The sequence below is a fragment of the Balaenoptera borealis genome, assembly GCF_965194805.1.
Source record: "Balaenoptera borealis genome assembly, chromosome: X".
Lineage (NCBI taxonomy): Eukaryota > Metazoa > Chordata > Mammalia > Artiodactyla > Balaenopteridae > Balaenoptera > Balaenoptera borealis.
The window spans coordinates 59,189,680-59,211,995 of NC_138881.1; the positions used below are offsets into that span (position 1 = coordinate 59,189,680).

At 42.6% G+C, this 22,316-nt stretch overlaps 2 protein-coding genes across 8 annotated transcripts in view; both read left to right on the forward strand.

Moving 5' to 3' along the window:
• The window catches only part of NONO (non-POU domain containing octamer binding), a 21,042-nt gene extending 6,863 nt beyond the window's left edge, over positions 1-14,179 (forward strand). The window contains exons 1-12 of one of the 4 annotated variants that reach the window (XM_082377289.1): positions 560-666; positions 1,349-1,405; positions 6,096-6,255; positions 7,387-7,580; positions 8,824-9,125; positions 10,019-10,114; positions 10,309-10,505; positions 10,851-10,935; positions 11,366-11,468; positions 12,051-12,090; positions 12,317-12,426; positions 13,162-14,179. In XM_082377289.1, coding sequence (XP_082233415.1) covers positions 6,105-6,255; positions 7,387-7,580; positions 8,824-9,125; positions 10,019-10,114; positions 10,309-10,505; positions 10,851-10,935; positions 11,366-11,468; positions 12,051-12,090; positions 12,317-12,426; positions 13,162-13,296 — 1,413 coding nt within the window. In that variant the 5' untranslated portion in view covers positions 560-666; positions 1,349-1,405; positions 6,096-6,104 and the 3' untranslated portion in view covers positions 13,297-14,179. Of the gene's footprint in view, positions 1-512; positions 671-1,348; positions 1,406-6,095; positions 6,256-7,386; positions 7,581-8,823; positions 9,126-10,018; positions 10,115-10,308; positions 10,506-10,850; positions 10,936-11,365; positions 11,469-12,050; positions 12,091-12,316; positions 12,427-13,161 lie in introns of those variants that run through there. The other 3 variants (XM_082377288.1, XM_082377287.1, XM_082377286.1) reach the window with 3 other exon arrangements.
• Positions 14,180-14,282: 103 nt separating this feature from the next.
• ITGB1BP2 (integrin subunit beta 1 binding protein 2) overlaps positions 14,283-22,316 on the forward strand; it is a 33,161-nt gene continuing 25,127 nt past the window's right edge. Inside the window, exons 1-11 of one of the 4 annotated variants that reach the window (XM_082377438.1) lie at positions 14,283-14,882; positions 15,138-15,187; positions 15,277-15,333; positions 15,411-15,556; positions 16,434-16,528; positions 16,635-16,693; positions 16,836-16,906; positions 17,026-17,125; positions 17,396-17,509; positions 17,758-17,820; positions 18,181-18,588. In XM_082377438.1, coding sequence (XP_082233564.1) covers positions 14,819-14,882; positions 15,138-15,187; positions 15,277-15,333; positions 15,411-15,556; positions 16,434-16,528; positions 16,635-16,693; positions 16,836-16,906; positions 17,026-17,125; positions 17,396-17,509; positions 17,758-17,820; positions 18,181-18,408 — 1,047 coding nt within the window. In that variant the 5' untranslated portion in view covers positions 14,283-14,818 and the 3' untranslated portion in view covers positions 18,409-18,588. Of the gene's footprint in view, positions 14,883-15,137; positions 15,188-15,276; positions 15,334-15,410; positions 15,557-16,433; positions 16,529-16,634; positions 16,694-16,835; positions 16,907-17,025; positions 17,126-17,395; positions 17,510-17,757; positions 17,821-18,180; positions 18,589-22,316 lie in introns of those variants that run through there. The other 3 variants (XM_082377440.1, XM_082377439.1, XM_082377441.1) reach the window with 3 other exon arrangements.

The following is a 22,316-nucleotide window of genomic DNA, read 5'->3' on the forward strand; positions in this document are numbered from 1 at the left end:
GAAGCAACTAGAAAATCAGATTAAGTAAGGAGTGTCAGAGTGCAAGCCCTAATGAGGAAGTGTGAAAAAAGAAACATGGCGGGGCATTTTTTCAGTAGGAAAAGTCTAGATCTACTACACTGAATACAATGACATTGTTACTCTGGCTGCTTGTACAGGCGCAGTGCAGGAATTCTCAGAGCACGCCTACGCGCACATTTTCTCCCCTTCTGTTTCACTCTTTCCACTTTCCTCTCTCTCCCTTTTTTCTCCTCTCCTTTCCCCCTCCCATCACTTGGTCTTTCGGTCTTTCAGTCAGTCCGTTGATGTCTCTCCTTCCAACCCTTTATCCCCCTCCCCCCTTCCTTTTCCGCCTCTAGCGGACGCAACTTGGGCATGCGCACTCGGTACAAAGCCTCGCTCTTTGTCCCCATCTGTCGTTCACACGAACTCAAGTCTTTCGCATTCGGTAGCCAATAAGATCGAAGAAATCGTGGAAAACCGATTCCGCCTCTGGAGATAAACGTTGATTGGCAAGTCAGATAACCAATAGAGAACGCCACTTTGTAGCCCTTGGGAGCCACCGAGCTCCGTCGTCTGGTTTCCGGCGGTCGCGCGCTCTTTTCTCGGGACGGTAGAGGCCGTGTAGCGTCGCCTTTACTCTGAGGAGAGAACAGTCGGTAGAGGGTGAGTTTGGGGACGACTTAGTTCTTGTTCGAGAGGGGGGTAGGATTTTTCGCGACAATCGGTGAAGATAGAGGCGAGAGCGAGGCTGGGTTTGGAGGGAGTTGGGCCGTTCGTTCCGAGGCCTCTTGAGGCCTTGTCCGCGCCGCCACACGGCCTCCTCAGCCCACCCGCGGGGGCCCATCGCTCTCCCCTCGCCTCGCCTTCGGCTTTAACCTGGTTCCCGTTTCCCTTCCCGCCTCTTTTCTTTGTGCGACACATCTTGGAATCTGAGCCCTGTCAGTAAGTTACCCGGCCCTTGAGCCGCCCTGGGCCTGAGGGTGTGGGGTCTATTATCCGAGAGCCCTGAAGTCGCGGGCTGCAGGAGGAGGCGCTTTGTCGGGTGCTCCTCCTCTCGACCTCTTGAGGCCGTTAATTCCGGAGGAGAAAGCGCCCCCCCTCCCAGCGATGTTTTTTTGGCGAAACTCTTAGCTGGGAAGTTCATCTGCTAGTCCAGACCTCGCCGCTTTCCTAGGCAGGTTCCTGGAGGCTTTTTTTTTTTTTTTGGTCTTGTTGCCTAGCTACTCGACCCATCTATGACATCACTTTTTAAAATGAAAATGAATGTTATGGATTTTGTATCGGGTATTTTACATTTGGAAAAATTATTGTCGTAAGTTGATGCTTTTCTTTGTGTTCTTAACAGAGAAGTCGAGGTTAGAGAGGACTGGGAGGCACTTTGCTATCTTCAGTGGAAGTTGAGGTAGGTGTAGGGGGTAGAGTTGCCAGATGAAATACAGGACACCCCGTTAGATTTGAATTTCACGTAGGCAACAGATTATTTTTTAGTATACGTTGCATGGGACTTATACTAAAAATCATTCATATTTTAACATCTGAAATTCAAATTTAACTGTAGTGTGTTTTTATTTGATACATCTGGCAACTCTAATGGGAGGGTACTGGTTGCATTTACATTGCTTCTTTGTCAGACTTCCTTATTACTAAAGGTCCTAAGAGACTCTTAGGAAAGGACCTTACCATGCCAGTGCCTCCTACAGCTTTCAGGCTGGTCCACATTCCAGGCAGCCATCTCCGTCTGGTAGATTTTTACTAGGTTTACCCCCACAGTTTCCACTTAAAAAGTTGATCCTTTTCCTGAAAATTAAGGGGACATTTATTTAGATTTCAGATATATGTGATGTAGTGTTTGGTCCTGTACCTGAACATTTGTGCAGTTGTGTTGCAAATAGCACCAGTTTTTCTAACATAAATATGTGTTTTCTCTCAAGAAAGTCCATCAGGGTTAGACTTAAGGGCAGATAAGTAGACGGAAATCCTTACTGCTGATCTTTATGCTTTGTTCTTTTCTCAGAGACCCAGTGGTTAGGGGGCAGTGAATTTATTACCAAGATACCTGCACATACTTCCGAATTATATTGGTGGTCATCATCACAAGTACACTATAGGGATAATACTTACTGAGTACTTGCTACTTTGTGGGCACTGTTTTAGGTGATTGATACAATATTTAGTGTTCACCGTTGAATGCCTGCTTGGGAAATAAAAAACTGAAGGGAAAGATTATAAAGATTGGCATTTTGGAGACATTTATTCAACACAAAGGTAGGCAGTTTGGTTGTAAAAATAATTTTTGCTAGAATGCAGAAGAGCAGGGGAAGAATGTAATTGATGACATTTGTCTAACTGGAGCACCCACCATATGTAGAAATAGAGGTAGTGGTTGCCAGCAGGAACAAGTGACTGCTGTGTTACGTGACCTCATTTAGTCAAAATAACCAGCCCTGTGAGATAGATGTTACAGGTGAGGAAACTGAGGCTCAGAGGTTAAGTGACATTTTAGTAAGTTTTTTGGATTCTGAACTCTAAAATCAAGGTGAGCTTGATTACACAGTTTGTAGCATAGGGATTAGTATGAGCTTTAGAGTTCAACAGACCTGAGTTCTACTCCATGCTCCATCACATTTTTGTGTGACCTTGGATGTACATCAGTTTTCTTATTCAGAAGAATGATAGTTATGCACATTAAGTGAGATAATATGGACTTAGCACAGTGCCTGACATATAGTGGTCAATAAATATCTGGTATTATCATCTTAACTACCAGGCTACACTTTCTAGAACCAAAAATAACCTCCCTTGAAGTAATTCTAAATGGTTTAGGACATCCCAGTGCTCAAGGAGATCATTTCTACTAAGTTGTAAAATGGCCTTTTTTGAAATGGAGTGGTGAGGTGTGGTTAGGATGTAAATATAAAGTTTTTAATATTTCAGTTTTGAGTGGATCTCTATAAGGATTTCTGTTAACATACACATTGTGGGTTCCTGAATGGGATGCAGGGTATTGAGGCTGGGGCCACGGACTCTTAAATTAAAGGCTAGAGGAAAAAAAAAGAGGCTCCTTGGATTCTAGCCAGAAGTAAGAAGAACTAGTTGGAGAAATGGCTGTGGATAATTCAAGTTTCTGCTGTAGGCCACTTTGGGGTCAGGGGAAGGGAGGTGTTTGATTCATGGGACTCAAATAGGAAAAGATCTGATTATAATGCCCACTTACCTATCCTCACCTGTAGCTGGGGTAGACTTTAAATTTTGTGTGTTTTAATTTCCTACTTATATCTTGTTTTTAAAAACATTTTTTAAGGTATCCCATTTGCTGTGAAACTGGTACACTTATTCATGGTGTTTAAAGTTGTTACACTATGTGGCAAGAGTCACAAAGGCATTTAATTATTCTGTTTTTAAGAATTTATCCTAAGGAAATAAACAGAAAGCTATAAGCAAGAAGGTATTTATTTCAGCATTGTAATAGGAAAAAGCTGAAAACAGCCTAAATGTCTCATAGGGAGTAGTTTAGTAAATTAGTGTACATCCAATTGGACTTTATGTAGCCATTAAAAAGTATAAATTGACACTATAGAAATGGGGAAAGGGTGAATATACAACAATGCATTTATGATTGCAGTTTTGAAATGACAGTATATGTTTTGAAGGTAAATAAGCAAAAATGGAAATTGTGGGAGGAATATTTAGTCATGGAGGTGCCCCAAGATTTAGCTGTGAGCATTGTTTATAATGGTGAAAAGTTAGAAACAGCCCAAGTGTCCCAACACAATAGGGGCTTGGTTGACAGCTGAATACTTTGTCCGCTAACAGTAAATGTAGAAGATTTAGTGACATGGAATATACCATTTAGAATACATACAAATGTATAAATCAGTGACTGAAAGGGTATACCAAAATGTTAACAGTGACTTTTTTAGTGGTGGGTCTTCGGGGTTTTCTTTATTTTTGTTTTTATTTCTACGTTTTCTATGTTAAAGATGTATTTTGTACCTTATTAGTGAGAAACAAAAGATTGATGAAATGATATAAATGAGAGAATTCAAGTCTTGGCTTGAATGTCAGGTTTCTAGTGAGGCTAACCTCACAGGTCTATTTAAAATTGCAATCTTCCCCCTTCCACCCCCTGTCCATTTTTCCCCCCTCTGCCCCCTTTTCTTTATTTTCCCCTCCACTTAACCTCTTCTTAAGTACTGTGTAATTTAATTATTATGTATATTGTTTTCTCTCACTGGAAGGTTATCACTGCTGAAGGCAAGAATCTGCTTTGTTCATTGAGGCATCCCAAGCACCTAGAATAGTCCCTAGCAAATAGTAAGCATTCAGTGAATATTTGTTGAATGAATTAGTTTAAAAAAGTAGTAAAAAAAATTATCAACCTACAAGCAGGACAGATTTCATTTTTGCCCACCTTCTGTTTCTTATCTACATTCATGCATTTAAAAAAACACTTCCCCTCTTAAAGCATCAAACATTTTTCATGTTTACATGGTCTTTATAATTTTTAATGCCGTGTAACATTCCATTGTATAGATGTACCACAATTTATTAAAGACACTGCCCCTAATTTTGGGTACCTAAGTCATTTTTATCATTTTTGTTACCAGAAAGCCCATTACAGTGAGTATTTCATGGATGTAGTTTTAAATTTTAAAATGATATTCTTAGGATAAATTACTGGAAGTCGAATTCCTGAGTTAAAAGAATAGGGACATCTTGATAGCTCTTGTTACCTATTGTCTTATGAAACAACTTTTGGATACAGAACTTAATTGCATTGATGTTTTCAGTTTTGGTGGGATATGATATAAAATGTATTAGAAAGTTTTTATACACGTAGAAGTATTCTTATATACCCATAATTCAGAATCAACAGTTATTAAGCCTTTGTCACATTTTTTTCGTCTGAGGAATATAATTTATTTTAAAGGAATCATGATGTTAATCATAGAGTATTCAGGGAAGAGGTCCTTTTCTGCATCTTTCCTTCAGTTAAATCTGACTGGAGGGTCCTGTGTTGAGGGGAAAAGATTCAGGATTGATTTTGCCCTTTAATTTAGTGGAGAACTGCCTTTGGATGAGGAAGATGGTCCTCACTTTGTTAACCTGATCCATTAGGAAATTTCCATTTTAAAACCATCAACTTTTGTATTCAGTCTGGATTATACCAGGAGTTTTCATTTAATCTTATGCTGATTTTTTTTTTTTTTTTTGGCCACACCGTGTGGCTTATGGGATCTCAGTTCTCCAACCAGGGATTTAACTCAGGCCACAGTAATGAAAGCCCAGAATCCTAACCACTAGGCCACCAGGGAACTCCCTTATGTTGATTTTTAAATGACAGAATTTAAGATTTTATGATTGTATATTTTTGTATTTGCTGCTTTTATTGCTTTGGTAGTCATTTATCTTTCCATTGTGATTAATAGCAGTATTTACCAAGTGTTTCCTATATGCCAGTACAGAACTAGTGTTTTCACATACTCATTAATCTTTATAGCTACTTTGAGAGGTAGGTATTTTTATTATTCCCTTTATAACAGCTTAAGAAACTGGTGCAGAAGTAATTTACTAAATAGTACATGGATAGTAAGTAAGTATTAGGACCATGCTTCAAATCTAAGTGTATCTAACTCCACAGCCCATACTTTTCCTGCTGTTCATTCCACAGTATCTACTGTAGGCTAGGACTGCAAGGTACCAGAGAAGAACAGGACTTATTATTAGTCCTTTTCATAACTAGAATCTGTTTCAGTCATTGTGTTTTAAAGTGTGCTTTAATATTATGATAAGGCCAATTTTTAGGGAGTAGATTCTCTTGGGAAAGTAGTTTCCTATTAATGCATATAGTTACTGAACTGGAAGTTTCCTCAAGTCATTCTAGTGCAAGCTGTTCTTATCTAGTACTTGTCTAGTTTCTATGTACAACATAACTGCTAGTGCTGGTGGTTTTTAGATTTTTGAATTGTACTCCTTTGCCATACTTGTTAAAAATAATACCAAAGGTGATTAATGACATACAAGTCATCAGGAAGGTGGCTGATTGTGTTCTTAGCACTGAATGTATTTGACCTTCTACCGTTTCTTTTTAGGGTGCAAAAATGCAGAGCAATAAAACTTTTAACTTGGAGAAACAAAACCACACTCCAAGGAAACATCATCAGCATCACCATCAGCAGCACCACCAGCAGCAACAGCAGCAGCCACCACCTCCACCAATACCTGCAAATGGGCAGCAAGCCAGCAGCCAAAGTGAGTACATGCTAGGTAATGGGGTAGAAATAGGTCCCTTCTTGGGAACAGTTTCTTGATTTTTAGATTAGACTCTTGGGATTATAAAGTAATGGGCCTTTGCAGCACACCTTTGTTGTTCTTTTCCCTATTTACCTCTTAATACTTAGGATAGAAAAAGGCTGATTCTCTGAAATAAGGAGCAGACATGTGGGATAGCAGTTGAGTACAGGTTGCTTTGCTGCATTGGCACATTCTGTTGCTAAACAGATGGCTGCATATTTTACCTCAGAGCTTGGTTCTTAGAGGTCATCATCAGATGACTAGTACATAGAGAAAATATAGAAAAGGTCTTTAAGACTTAATGGAGAAGAAGTCTGGTATTAGGTATTATACTTTTATCTTGGGGCCTGTGCCACCCCATTTTTTTAAAAATATTTATTTATTTGGTTGCACTGGGTCTTAGTTGCGGCAGGCAAGCTTCCCAGTTGTGGCATGCGAACTCCCAGCCTCGGCATGCATGTGGGATCTAGTTCCCTGACCAGGGATCAAACCCGAGCCCACTGCATTGGGAGCCCAGAGTCCTATACACTGCGCCACCAGGGAAGTCCCTGTGCCACCCCATTTTTAATCAGAGCAAAAGGTCTTTAAAGGTATGTTCCCATCCATTCAGCAAATTTTGAGCACCTGTTGTGTGCCTCTTAAGACTACAACCAACCTCAACCCTCTTTATTTCCAGAGATTCCTACAAAGAATACTCTTCCCTAACTCATTCTTTTCATCCCATTACCCCAAGCCTGAAAGAATGGGAACTGTTAAGGTTATGAAGATCAGTGAGGGATTGGGAAATGGAGCAATTATGTTTTAAATGTAAAAATCTGATCCCTTCTGACCTAGGGCTCCTTGACTTGCTTAATTTTCTCTTTCTGTCTCTGAGTTAGTCCAGGGTGGCTCCTGGCCCATAGTAGAGTTGTTGAGAAGTCTCCCCAGATCTCTGCCTACTGCTTTCACATTCTAAGGTGCAATTTACTGATAAGTGGTTAGTGGATAGATTCCATTGGGAAATGGTGTTTGACTTCTCTACAGCAATTATATTGCCCATCTAGCAGCAGTTGTAACTCTTTGAGAATGTGACTGTGTGTCTTCTCTCAGATGAAGGCTTGACTATTGACCTGAAGAATTTTAGGAAACCAGGAGAGAAGACCTTCACCCAGCGTAGCCGGCTCTTTGTGGGCAATCTTCCTCCTGACATCACTGAGGAGGAAATGAGGAAACTATTTGAGAAATATGGGAAGGCAGGCGAAGTCTTCATTCATAAGGACAAGGGCTTTGGCTTTATCCGCTTGGTGAGCAACTGTGGGCTTTTAGAGCATGTGCTCTAAAAGGTGGGGAAGCTGGGGAATGATGGATATGGAAAGTTAGGCAGTAGAAATAATTCTCAGATGATATTAAAAGCTTATAGTTATAGTTGGTAGAACAGGACAAAAATGCATATTTTATTTTAATTTTTCCTCATAGGTTTTTTTTTTGTTTGTTTCAAGGACAACATAGGTTTATTTGCCTAGGACTCTGGGGCTAAAGTATGCCCTTTGGAACTTTTTTTGTTTTAATTTGTAAATTTCGAACATACAGAAGTGGAGAGAATAGTATAATAAACCTGCACGTACTCGTTACCCAGCTTCAGTAACTATCAACTCATAGTTAATTTTGTTTTATCTCTACCCTTCTCCTATTTACCGCCCCCCACAAATGTTTTAATAAATTAGATTTTTTTCCAAAAAAATGAAAAAAGCTTTTTATTTTAGTAATGATCAAGGTTTATATAATTTATTTCCAAAGCCCTTACACATATGTTATCTCACTTAAGATTTGTCAAAACCTTGAGGGAGCAGTTTTATTTGTATCTATTTTTTTAAAAAATTTAAGTGTAGATCTTTTTTAAAAAATCTGATTTGATTTAGGAAATGTGTTTTAAGTGCATGGGGAAAACGTTTCTGGGCATAATCTATCTCCATAAATGAGGAACATAATGTGCTAGCAAGATCACTGGATGTTACGGTCAGAACTAGTCTTCATTCCAGATCTACCACTAACTATCTAGGCAAGTCATTTTTTCTAGGGCTCAGCTTCCTCTTCAGTAATGTGGAGGGTCTCATCAAGGTCTGTGGTTCTAAAGAGGCCTTTTGTAGGGCATAGTGATTCTGGTTAAACTTGTATGTAGCTAGCAAAAATTAAAATAATTCTGGCTGCTGTATTGTAAGGGTAGGCTTTATGATGGTCATTCTTGTCCAGATGATCTGTTAACACTTCAGAGAATAGCCTATGATACCAGTGACCATGTAAGTGGTATTAACTCTAGAATTTCCAGTTGATATATTGCAAGGCCATCAGAGCAATTAGGCTAACCAAAGAGTTATCTGAAACACCTGACTCCATTCTTCCAGTTCTATCCACGTTTCTTTGTATGCTTGTTGCCAAGGGTTTTTTGGGTTTTTTTGGAGACATTGAGCTATTCTACTTGAGGCTCTTGATGGCTGTGTAGGTGGTCTTTGTCCAACTGAGTTATTCTGACTTTCCTCTGCTTCCTAGGAAACACGAACCCTAGCAGAGATCGCCAAAGTGGAACTGGACAACATGCCGCTCCGTGGAAAGCAGCTGCGTGTGCGCTTTGCCTGCCATAGTGCATCCCTTACAGTCCGAAACCTTCCTCAGTATGTGTCCAATGAACTGCTGGAGGAAGCCTTTTCTGTGTTCGGCCAGGTGGAGAGGGCTGTAGTCATTGTGGATGATCGAGGAAGGCCCTCAGGAAAAGGCATTGTTGAATTCTCAGGGAAGCCAGCTGCTCGGAAAGCTCTGGACAGATGCAGTGAAGGCTCCTTCCTGCTAACCACGTGAGTGAGGGGTCATTTTCAGAAACACACCTTAAATGCTACTTTCTTCTGTGGTCTGGGGAGTTAGCCTCTTAAGAACCATGTTCCTGTGTTCATTTAAAGACTTTTGATATAATTCAGCTCTAGTAGAGTTTTCAGTGTACTCTTAAATTAATGGAAATGGTATGAGGATTAAAAAAATAAACATTTGCAGTCTTTCAGTAGGTTGTCATTTAATCAGTGTTAAATCTCCCCTTATGTTGAAGTTTTAGAACTCTAAAAAGTTGTTTTGTGCATGCAGCATCTCTCTTAATATTTACCCCAAGTCCTTACCTTGAGTTCTGTAGATACCATATATAAAGGCTGCACTTGGAACATCCCTGGTGGCCCAGTGGTTAAGAATCTGCCTGGCAATGCAGGGGACATGGGTTTGATCCCTGGTCCAGGAAGATCCCACATGCCGCGGAGCAACTAAGCGCATGCGCCACAATACTGAGCCCACACACCACAACGACTGAAGCCCGCGTGCCTAGAGCCGGTGCTCTGCAACAAGAGAAGCCACCGTGATGAGAAGCCCCCGCACCGCAACGAAGAGTAGTCCCTGCTCACCGCAACTAGAGAAAGCCTATGTGCAGCAACAAAGACCCAATGCAGCCAAAAAAATAAATAAAATTTAAAAATAAATAAATAAAGGCTGCACTTAAGTCCTCTACCTACTTAAAGACTGTATTCAGAGATCTGAAACCTGACTATCCTGTCAACCCCAGATTCCACATAATGCCATTAAAAGGGCGTGGTTACTTAGGACTGGGTATAAAAGCCCCTTCAGAAGTATGTTTAACTGTCCAGTCCTGACCCCTAACTAGTTCACTGTGCTGGTATAATTTGATTAACACTGAGCATCTCTCTCCCAGATTTCCTCGACCTGTGACTGTGGAGCCCATGGACCAGTTAGATGATGAAGAGGGACTCCCAGAGAAGCTGGTTATAAAGAACCAGCAATTTCACAAGTATGTGGTCCTGACAGATTCCCTGTTAGATGTTTGCCTGTTCTTAAGGAAGCTTGTAAAGAGATGTGTAAAAGAGGCACATCTTCGCTGTATGTGTTCACTGGCAGCCATTGTCTTGGCCCTCGGGAGGAATGTAGTGTTCGTTGGGAAAATCTTGGGCAGAAGTTTTAGTAACCCAGGAACCTTGTGTATAGGGAGCGAGAGCAGCCACCCAGATTTGCACAGCCTGGCTCCTTTGAGTATGAGTATGCCATGCGCTGGAAGGCACTTATTGAGATGGAGAAGCAGCAGCAGGACCAAGTGGACCGAAACATTAAGGAAGCTCGTGAGAAGCTGGAGATGGAGATGGAGGCTGCTCGCCATGAGCACCAGGTCATGCTAATGAGGCAGGGTGAGTATGGGCCTGTAAGTCTTAAAACTAGAAGAAGGACAAAGTAACTATTCTCAGGAGTTTCTTTGTATCAATCAGTAGAGAAAGGCCTAAACTTCAACTTTTATTCTCTGAAATATTTTGTTGATCTTGGTAGGCAGATGAGCTTGGAGATGTGGCAGAGGATACTGGATTCTGTGGAGAAGGAAATAATAGGTTTGACTTCATTTTTGGAATCTGGATACCTCGGATGGCCACTTGGGGATTAAATATCCCCTTTGCTTTCTGGATCTATCTTTATGGAAAATTACTGGGCCTATATGAGGAGCATGAAGAATACTCTCAATCAGTCTGTTGTTTTCATAGATTTGATGAGGCGTCAGGAAGAACTTAGGAGGATGGAAGAGCTGCACAACCAAGAAGTGCAAAAACGAAAGCAGCTGGAGCTCAGGTAACTCTTTTTTTCCAACCCTTTTTCTCTGACAACTTTAAAATGCAATGTCTCTCTCCTGTTTCCTACCACCATGCTACCTCATGCATTTGTAAATATGTTGGCAAATATTTCCTGGCTGCTTCTCAAGTTCTCCCTTTAGATGGGAGATGTTTCAGGTACCCATGGTTCTAGGAATTCCTGGGACTGCGCTAAAGAGGAAAGCAGCTGAGTGCTGGTCTTATGAGATTGGCTTCTTTGGGAAAGAACTTTTTTCCCTGAAGGACACATCTGGGTTGTTTTAGGGCTGGGCACATTTAACAGTGAGTTTCCTGGAGAGCTACGATAGTTTTCAGTAGGCTCTTGATCTCCTTGGCTGAGTCCCCTATTAAGATAATCTGTTCGAGTTTTGGAATGCCTCTGCTTAAATATCTTGGTGACATCTCTGTAGGCAGGAAGAGGAGCGCAGGCGCCGTGAGGAAGAGATGCGGCGGCAACAAGAAGAAATGATGCGACGACAGCAGGAAGGATTCAAGGGAACATTCCCTGATGCGGTATTATCTCCCATGTGCCCCTGATATGAAAAACTCATCATGAATTGTCCACTAGGACTATTAAAACACACTAGGATATGACCAATTTTTCCATTCTATGACACTCCTTATAGAAAGAAGCATTCATAGGAAGGAAAGGTAAGGTTTGAAGAGGAGCTCTTCTTGCCTCACAGGCAATTTAGGATGAAAAGCTGGGGGGCCAGTGTATGCTGTTTAAACTCAGTGACTGGAGGATCAGATAGACCCAGTCCTGTAGCAGCCTTGACTGGTCTTCTGATGTCCTTGGCAGTTGCACAGGTTGGAGCCCTAGAAGAAATCAGCTATGTCTCTCCTTTTCTTTCATCTTTCCTTCTGTTCCTAATAGGAAACTCTGACTTGTGTCCTAGTAGCTCTAATCTTGAATTAATTGTACAACTGTAATGAGTTCAAGGAGGTATTGTTGATGTTCTTCCTCAGCTTGGTTTCAGGGCACTTAGGATGTGTTATCACTGTCTACTTCCCTTAGTATGTGGGCCTCAATGGATTGTGGTAGAATGAATGCAGTGCTGTCGTGGACTGTCTTGAGTGTTTTCTGTTTTTCAGAGAGAGCAGGAGATACGGATGGGCCAGATGGCTATGGGAGGTAAGGACTTAAGGGGTTAATGGCTCTGATTTCCTTTTTTGTCTCGTCTCTGGTAAACTAGGTAGCTTCTCCTACCTAGTCCAAATTTAAGAGGCTTGACATTTCTGGGAGCATCATTTTGGTGGGAGGGTAACATGTCTTAGCCCAGAGATCTTGAATTATTTCCTTTGGCATAGAAAGACTGACAACCTCTGTCTCCTATACTGATCACACTGCTCTGCTTTAGGTGCTATGGGCATAAACAACAGAGGCGCTATGCCCCCTGCTCCTGTGCCAGCTGGTACCCCAGCTCCTCCAGGACCTGCCACTATGATGCCAGATGGAACCTTGGGATTGGTAATAAACTGCAGGGCCTTATAGTAACTCTAAATGGTAATAGGAGGAGGAAGAACTTTGCCTTCTTGGTCCCTGGGCCTGCCACAATTTTGCTACAGATAACAGTTTTTAGGATCACTGTTATCCATAAAATATTACCTCAAGATCTTTGTTTGGAGTCTTGTGCAAACCCAGTCTCAAACTATATTTTACCCAGGAGTTAAGCAAATAATTGTCTGACTGGGTAGTCTTGATTGACTGTTTAGTTGCTACCCTGGGTGAACAGGTTCCTCTTTGGAGGGAAGGCAACAAAGGCTAGGCATTATCACATAAAATAGATGTGAGTCCAAAAGCTTTATGGCTCATACAATCCTGAGGCGGTTTTAGTTCTACTGTCAAAATGTTTAAATTAGTTAGGCTTAAGGTTGCTGAAGAGTGATGGCCTGCCCTCGTCCATATACCTGGTTCAGGAAAAAGGACTTGGCTAGCACTTATCCAGCCTAGGAATTTAGTGTGTAATATTGCTTAGCATGTAGAAATACGGATAAAAAGTTAAAGGTAGGATGGTTGGGTAGGACTGTATTTCAGGCTACTTTCCTTTTAGGGATAGCCACTAGAGTTCTAAACAGGCTTAGTCAACCCTACCATCAGGAGCCTTGAATAGTTGGGTGGAAATGGCCTCCGGGGGAGGGACTACAGATGGGTGGGAAGCTAGGGCATAGGTTCTGTTATAACATTGCTCTCTTTCTCTTTAAGACCCCACCAACAACTGAACGCTTTGGCCAAGCTGCTACAATGGAAGGAATTGGGGCAATTGGTGGAACCCCTCCTGCATTCAACCGTGCAGCTCCTGGAGCTGAATTTGCTCCAAACAAACGTCGCCGATACTAATAAAATTGCAGTGTCTAGTTTCCCAAAACCCTTAAAAGAAGGACCCTTTTTGGACTAGCCGAATTCTACCCTGGAAAAGTGTTAGGGATTCCTCCCAATAGTTAGGTCTTCCCTGCCTGTAGTACTCTAGGGAGTATGCTGGAGGCAGAGGGTAAGGGAGGGGCGATATTTAACAAATCAGTTCTGTGTGGTATATCCTTTAACTAACCAGTTCTGTGTGGTGCATTCCTAAAGTCTCATGTGATTGTTGAGAGCCTGAGGGGCGGGGAGCCATGACAAAATGGATCCAGTTAGGGCCATTAATCTTAATCATTCCACTCTTTGTCCACCCTGTTCTATTTGCTTTCTTGTCCTTACACCCCCCCATCCCAGAGACACTGCCACATATACCACAAAAACTAAACATCCCCCAATGACCTTGGCCCCATTGCTCCATTCACTCCCAGGTGGGAATTCAGGCAGATGTCCACAGAGGTCACAGACAACATACATGCGGTTCTGTTATATCCCATATATTACCCCTTCGTGTCCTAAGGAAGACATTTTCTCTTAGAGATTTTCATTTAGTATATCTTTAAAAAAACTCTTGTGTTAAACTTGCCTCCATCTTTTTCTTGGGTAAGGACAACCCAGAAATGGCCCTTTTGTGTCTATGATATTGCTGTTCACAGCTTTTCTTGATAGGCCTAGTACAATCTTGAGAATAGGGTTGCTGTATGCTGAAGGTCAGACAGTAGCTCTTAGCTTTGCCTATCTTAGGTAGTTATGCTGTGCATTTTTTATTGGTGTACCATGATTGATTTGTCCCTGATACCTTTGGAGTTTTTCTGAGAAATGAAATAATGCAACATCAACTTATTAAAATACATTTTAAGCCTTTTAATTTTCTGTGCTGTTTTTGAAGGGGCAGGGAGGGAGGGGAGTTCTGTCTCAGATGAGCACAAGGCTATAAGAATAATCCTTTATGACCTTTTGCTTAAAGTATTAATCATCCATCTAGGCAAACATGGGGAGGTTGGATGCATGCTATGACTGAAGTGGTAGACAAAGATCCGGGGCTACTGGTGGTACACAGAAGTAATGAGGATGGGAGGAAAGCTGCTGCTCTGAAAGAGGGAGACAACAGGCTGGAGGAATTGGGGTACGTTCACCAAGCTGGGAGGGGGCTCAAAATTGGTATTCATTTCTGAGCAGCTGCTGGTATGTCAGAGGCTTGGAATTGGCATGGTAAATCTAAAACCGTCTCAGCAGTGGTTAGCTGACCTCACCCAAGTTCCAAGCCCTACTCTGCTTGATCCTTTTTTCTTGAGCCTCAGAGCTAAAATGTTCCTGAGCTCTTTCCTATTGGCTGGGAAGACCAATTGAAGTTCCCTTGCCCATGTTAGGAGGTGTACGCCTCCTGAACTAAAGATAGAAACAGCTGGCCCTTCCAGGCAGCTAAAAGCCTCCTGACTAAGAGGTGTTCCCCACTCGGCAGCCAGACTCCTTGAAACACCCTTTCAGTAATTCTACCAACGCCTCCATGTCTCTACTCTGCCATAACAAAGGCTGTGGGCAGCACTTTGACCCCCAAACCAACCTTCCTGGTGAGTAATCCTGACCTTGCCAGGAGCTCTGTGAGTGCTGGGGGAGTTGTCAGCTGTGGGCAGTCTGTTAAAGGAAGAAAGAAAAAAATTTAGTGTACTGCCATAGTTTAATTGGTCTGAGTGATTTTCAGTCTTTACTGATTTTTTTTACATCATACAGAAAGACTGTAAGCATATAAACCTGGGAAAAAAAGGTAGGAAGTGATGTTTGGTATAGTATCTTTCCTTCCTTGATCCTTCTACCGGTATCCACAGATTCCTGTTGCCATCACCCTGGGGTCCCCATCTTCCATGATGCACTTAAGGTGAGGAATAGGCAAGGGGGGATAGCAAGAGCATTTCACAAAAGAAATATAGCCAGGAATCTAAGCTGAGCTGGATCTCTTGTTATCAGGGTTGGTCCTGCTGCCGGAAGCGAACTGTAGATTTCTCTGAGTTCTTAAACATCAAGGTAAATTCTTTACTTCCTGGGATTCTCCCCCTAATAGAAGGATTCTATCCCTAATCCTCTCTCCTTATCTGTACTAGGGCTGTACTGTGGGACCACACTGTGCTGAGAAGCTCCCTGAGACCCCTCAACCTGAGGGCCCTGCCACAAGCAGTTCACTTCAGGAGCAAAAACCTCCGAATACGATTCCAAAGTCAGCAGAGACTTTGCGCCGGGAGAGGCCCAAGTAAAGAGGAGGAGGTCCCTGGGTTTTTCCTACATTCATGGAGCTTACTAGGAGTGATTAATGGGTCATTGAGGTTTGGGACTAGTGACTAGAGATGTGAGGAGACCCAAGGGTCAGGGCTTGGTGTATCTTCGGTGCCTTAGGGGAAATTTGTGTCCAGAAATAATGTCCTTTGTGCTAAAGTGGTACGGGGTGATGGGATAGGTATTCTGTGAGGTTTTTTTGTTTTGTTTTTTGGGGGGTTTTTTTGGCCGCTCCGTCTGGCATGTGGGATTTTAGTTCCCTGACCAGGGATTGAACCCGTGCCCCTGCAGTGGAAGCACAGTCAACCACTGGACCGCTAGGGAAGTCCCGGGATAGGTATTTTGAATCAATAGAGTAGATAGCCTCTCATGAATACATACTTAGTTATAATACAAGGGGGATTGTTGAGAATGACTTTTTTTTTCTTTTTGGAAAAGAGCTTTAAAATAAGTTTTGCGTCAAGAAAAGGATGTAGTAGTATTGGCAGCCAGGAGACTGCAGAGAAGAATAAGTTAATTTTGTGGAAATAGTATGAGCAACAGAAGAAAGCCATATTAGGTCTACAACTAATTAGATGAAGAAGAAGAGGGAATGATGCAGTTCTGCAGAGAAATATGGTTGGATTTAGAGCAACTGAGTAGATGGGCAAGAGGAGCCCTGGGGAATTCCCCAGGGTTCAAGGATTTGGCATGTCCACAGAGAAGAAAATTGGCAATGGGGTTGCTACCCATCCTCTCTAACCCTGCTCCACTTTCACCAGACTTCTTCGATTCCGTTACCACTGGTGGGAAGGTTGGCGCTGTTGATCACGGTTAGTGGGTCAGGACTAAATCACCCCACCCGTACTCCCTAGGTCAGAGTTGCCTCCAAAGCTGCTTCCGCTAAATATATCCCAAGCCCTGGGAATGGCACTGGAAAAGAAGGAATTAGACCAAGAACCTGGAGCAGGTAAGTGGGTCTTTAGTAGGACAGGCTTCACAGGCAGGAATTTAGTGAAAGTTGCAGTTGGGTGGAGGAAATTAATAGGGTTCCTGACTCTGTTTCCTTTGCCCAGGACTTGACAGTAGTCTGATCCAGACTGGTGCCAGCTGCCAGAACCCAGGATGTGATGCTGTGAGTGAGAGTTTGTGGAGGACTCAAGCATGTGGTTGAGAGGTGCCACGCCTGAGGGATGACTGGGTATAGATATGAGGCTGCATAGGGTACATTTTAAAATGACCCAATTCTTTTCCTGATTCTCCTTTATCTGTCTTAGGTTTACCAAGGCCCGGAGAGTGATGCTACTCCATGTACCTACCACCCAGGAGCACCTCGATTCCATGAGGGGTGATGGAGGGGACTGGGTGGGCTGTGAGACAGGTTTCTCCCAATGTTGACCTTAAGATGGAAGTGGGGGCTTGTGGGGAGGGGAGAGGAGAGTCAGTTGAATTCTATTCCTACCTCAGGATGAAATCTTGGAGTTGTTGTGGTATCCAGACCCTGGATTTTGGGGCATTCCTGGCACAGCCAGGGTGCAGAGTTGGTAGACATGACTGGGGGAAGCAGGTAAGTCCCGACTTTCCTGAACTCTTGATTAGAACCCAATTCCAAAATAATTTCTTCTCCCTGTACCTCATGGCCAAGCTCTGTATCTTCTCCCTTTTGCATGGACCAAATAAGATTCTGCTCCTTATCCTTTACTAGCCCAGTGGTTTTGCAATATGAGGTGGTGTTAATCTTTCTGAGACTCTCTGTCTCTCCTCCACATATACCATGAGAACGCCCCTTGGGTTAAGAGTTCATTCTTACCACCCACTTTTCACATCTTCTTTTTAGCTGCCAGCGTCTTGCCGTCATGATTGGCACCAGACAGATTCCTTAGTAGTGGTGACTGTATACGGTCAGATTCCACTTCCTGCGTTCAACTGGGTGAAGGCCAGTCAAACTGAGGTGAGGAACGTCTGATGCTGGATGGGAAGCCAGTGAATTGGGTGATATTATAATCTTACAGGCAGAGTCGTCGTAGGCAGTAAACATGTAGGCTCCAGAGTCCTCTGAGAGGAAGGTAGAGCTGTTAGGTCAGGGTTATCTGGCTGACCCGTGGATGTAGGGATTACACCACTGGCCTGCTTCTCTGTCTTAATGACTTGTTCTGAGCTTCTGGGATTGTTACTACCCCTGTAATTCTTTTCTCTCAGCTTCATGTCCACATTGTCTTTGATGGTAACCGTGTGTTCCAAGCACAGATGAAGCTCTGGGGGGTAAGTGAAGATAAGGGGGCACAGGAGGGGGAGGCAGATGGGGTAAAATGAAGGGCCAGACTGGAATGAATAGAGGGTGTCTTGAGGGAAGGAGTTGTAGTGGGAAAGTGGAGGTTTTCTCTTCATTTGCTTTGATATTCTCTCTCTCTCCCTCTTCCTCCCTCTTTTTCTCCCTCTCCCCCCCAACTCCCCTTTCTTTCCTCTTTCTCTCTCTCCCTTACTTATTCCTTCCCTATATTTTTCCCCACCTTGCATTTTTTATTTTTCTCCCTGTCATTCATCACCATCCTACCCTGACCCCAATCCCTTTGATTTCCTCATTTTCTCTTCTGTGTTCCTCTATCTTTCCCTCCTCCTCAGGTCATAAACGTGGAGCAGAGCTCTGTCTCCTTGATGCCATCTCGGGTTGAAATCTCCCTGGTCAAGGCTGACCCAGGATCCTGGGCCCAGCTGGAGCACCCCGATGCACTGGCTGAGAAGGCTAAGGCAGGGGTTGGGTTAGAGATGGATGAGGAAGAATCTGAGGATTCAGATGATGACCTGAGCTGGACAGAGGAGGAGGAAGAGGAGGAAGTGATGGGGGAATAGTGACACCAGACAGTCAAGTGCCTAGATAGGACCTCAGTGACTCCCTTAGGATCTCAGAGACCAGGATATGGTTGGCCATGTGGTGTCATTGAGCAGCAGGAGGCAGAAGGAGTGGAGAACAAAAGTGTCCCAACCATTCTGTTTTTTTCCCTTAAATAAATCTTGTATTCTGCAGTTTCACATAGTGTCGTTCTCTCACCTCACTATCTAAGATTGTATTCATTCCCTCCAACTTCCGTGTGTGTGCAACACACATGTGTGAAAAAAGCACATGTAATCAACTCTTCACAACCACCAAGTATTTACTGAGTACTTACTATGTGCCCAGTTATATGTTAGGTGGTTTAGAGGTATCTGAGAAACAGAAGACTCATTCATTCCTCTCAGGAAAATTGTAGTCAGGCTGACAAGTCAAGGCTCTACATGAGATAATAATAAACATTTTCAGGTAGTTTAACTGAGTGCTAAATTGTGCAGTACAGTTTTGAAAAGCTGTAGGAGTTGAGAGAATGGAGTGATTAATGTGGACTGTAGTAGAAAGGGAAAGCTCCATGGAAGAAGTACATTTTTTACAGCTTTAATTAGATACAATACACATCCCATACAATTTGCCTGTTCAAAGTGTAAAATTCAGGTTTTCTTTTTAGTGTACTCAGAGTTGTACAACCACAATCAATTTTACAATGTTTTCATCACTCCAGAAATAAACTCTGTACCCATTAGCAGTCACTCCCAGTGTCCCCCCCAAACTCATAGCCCTAGGCAACCACTTATCTACTTTCTGCCTCTGTGGATTTACCTATGCTGGATATTTCATATGAATGGAATCATACAATATGTGGTTGTTTGTGACAGGCTTCTTTCATTTAGGATAATGTTTTCAAGGTTCATCCATGTTATAACATGTATCAGTACTTCATTCCTTTTAATGGCCAAATAATATTTCACTGTGTAGATGTACCACTTGTGTTTATCTCTTCATCAGCTAAGGTATATTTGGGTTGTTCCCACTTTTTGGCTATTATGAATAACGCTCCTATAATAATGCTCCCATGCATTCATGTTCAAGTTTTATGTGGACATATGTTTTCATTTCTCTTGGATATATACCAAGTGTAATTGGAATGTAATTTCTGGGTCAAATGGTAACTTTTAACCTTTTGAGGAACTGCCAGACTGTTTTCCAAAGAGGCTGCACCATTTTACATTCCCACCAGCAGTGTATGAGGGTTCCAATTTCTCCACATCCTCAGTAACACTTGTTACTTGTCTTTTTTTATTATGGCCATCCTAGTGGGTGTGAAGTGGAATCTCATTGTGGTTTTACTTTGACTTTCCCTGATGGCTAATGATGCTGAGCATCTTTACATGTACTTATTGGCCATTTTTGTATCTTATTTGGAGAAATGTCTATACAAATCCTTTGCCCATTTGTTAATAGGGTTGTTTGTCTTTTTATTGGGTTGTATTTTAAAAATATATTCTGGAGACAAGTCTCTTGTCAGATATATGATTTATAAATATTTTCTCCCATTCTCTGTGTTGTCTTTACACTTCCTTGATGGTGTCCTTTGATACACAAAAGTTTTTAATTTTTATGAAGTCTAATTTATCCATTTTTCCTTTGGTTGCTTATGCTTTTGATGTCATATCCTAGAAACCATTGCCTAATCCAAGGTCATGAAAATTTACTCCTATGTTTTCTGAGAGTTTTATAGTTTTAGCTCTTACATTTAGGTCTTTGATCCATCGAGTTAGTTTTTGTATGTGGTACGAGGTAGGGGTCCAACTTTACATTTTTGCATATGGATATCCAGTTGTCCCAGCACCATTTGTGGAAGAGACTATTCTGTCCCCACTGAATTGTCCTAGCACCCTAGTTGAAAACCAATTAACCATAAATGTGAGGGTTAAGAAATACATTTTGAATGGAAATTTGAAGAATGAGAAATTTGGATAGATATGGAAGAGTAGGGAGAGCCAGGCTTGGGTAGGAAGTTGTTCTATTTTACTCTTTGTGTTTTATTATAAATTCCAAAAGCAATACATATTGTCACTGTAAAAGACTCAATGCAGAAGTATATGGAGTAAGAAGTAAATGCTCCTCTTCAGATTCTCTCCAAGTTTAGTCTTTTTGCTGTTTGTAACCACTGCTAACATATCAGAGGGTATTGGTTCCCCGACCAGGGATTGAACCCATACCCCCTGCAGTGGAAGCACGGAGCCCTAACCACTGGCCCACCAGGGAATTCCCTCAGAAGGGTATGTTTAAGCGAGGGAACAAAAAAGTCAAGTGAAGTGTCGCTAGATTGGCAAGAGCCTAAAATGCTAGATCAAGGATTTTGAACATGATTTAAAAGAGAGTTAAAAAGGCATTATAGACCTTTTTTTTTTCTTTTAATTGATTCTTGGCTGCGTTGGGTCTTTATTGCTGTGCACGGGCTTTCTCTAGTTGCGGCGAGTGGCGGCTACTCTTCGTTGCGGTGCAGGCTTCTCACTGCGGTGGCTTCTCTTGTTGCGGAGCACGGGCTCTAGGCGTGCGGGCTCAGTAGTTGTGGCTTGCAGGCTCTAGAGCACAGGCTCAGTAGTTGTGGCGCACGGGCTTAGTTGCTCCATGGCATGTGGGATCTTCCCAGATCAGGGCTCGAACCCGTGTCTCCTGCGTTGGCAGGCGGATTCTTAACCACTGTGTGACCAGGGAAGCCTGGCCTTTTCTTTTTAAACGTAGATTTTTTCTTTTTGGCTGCGCCACGTGGCTTGCAGGATCTTAGATCCCCAACCAGGGATTGAACCCAGGCCCGTGGCAGTGAAAGCGCCGAGTTCTAATCACTGGACCACCAGGGAATTCCCTTAAATGTAGATTCTTAATTAGAGGAGTGATATCTCTTTTTTGAGTCTCTCCTGAGTCAGATTTACTCCCTCAGCTGCCTCGTGGCTTGTGGGATCTTAATTCCCCCATTAGGGATCGAAGCCGGGTCCCAGCAGAGAGCACCGAGTCCTAACCATTAGACCGCCAGGGAATTCCCTGAAAATAGGATTTTTCTTGACAGTCAGGTTTTGCTAGTCTATAAAGTGATAACATATTTACCATACCATTGCATCAACTTTAGGATTAAGGAAGATTGTATTCACCTGCTGAGGGAGTAAAGTATCATGTATAGAATGCCACTGTGTGGGGCACTTCTACCCACATTATTTTATTTAATCCTCACATCTGCTCTGTGAGGTAGGTATTATTATCCCCAATTTTTATAGATGAGGAAACCAAAGCTCAGAGAAGGACAGAGCTAGCCTGAGGTCACATGGCTACTGATTAAAACCTCAGTCATTGTTCTAGAGCCATCTGAGAATATCCAAAACCTAAGGACCCAACGGGGATCTTAGAAGAGAAGCTTGATATCGCATCCCTGTAGCCTAGCAGAGTCCCTTCGACAAGCCTATCTGGGAACCAGCGAGGCCCTTAGTTGATCAGTGGTATCTCACACTGATATAACGCTTTCCCAACCACTTTTTGTCTCTGATCACCTCATCCCTAACCTAAGTGGGACCCCTGGGTACTTTACCTCTCACTTCATCCAGATCAGTAATTATCTCCCAGTTACACCAGATTTAGTGTTACTGACTCTGGGACCCCTGCCTCCACTGTCCTCTTTCTCCCTGTCTGCTCCCAAAGTCCCAGAACACTGCTAGAGGGAGAACCAAGCAGACCAATATGAATTCATGCTGTCCAATTTCAACTTGGCCCTTGCAGCTGCTCAGCAACCCTTTTATTTGTCTCATACATTCCCTGGCACTCTCCCCACAGAGGCTGTTCCAGAACTTCTTCTTTCTCCTCAAACTACAAATTCCAATCTCCCTGCTTCTACTTACACAGATTTCATATTAGACACTTTCATCTGATTAACTGT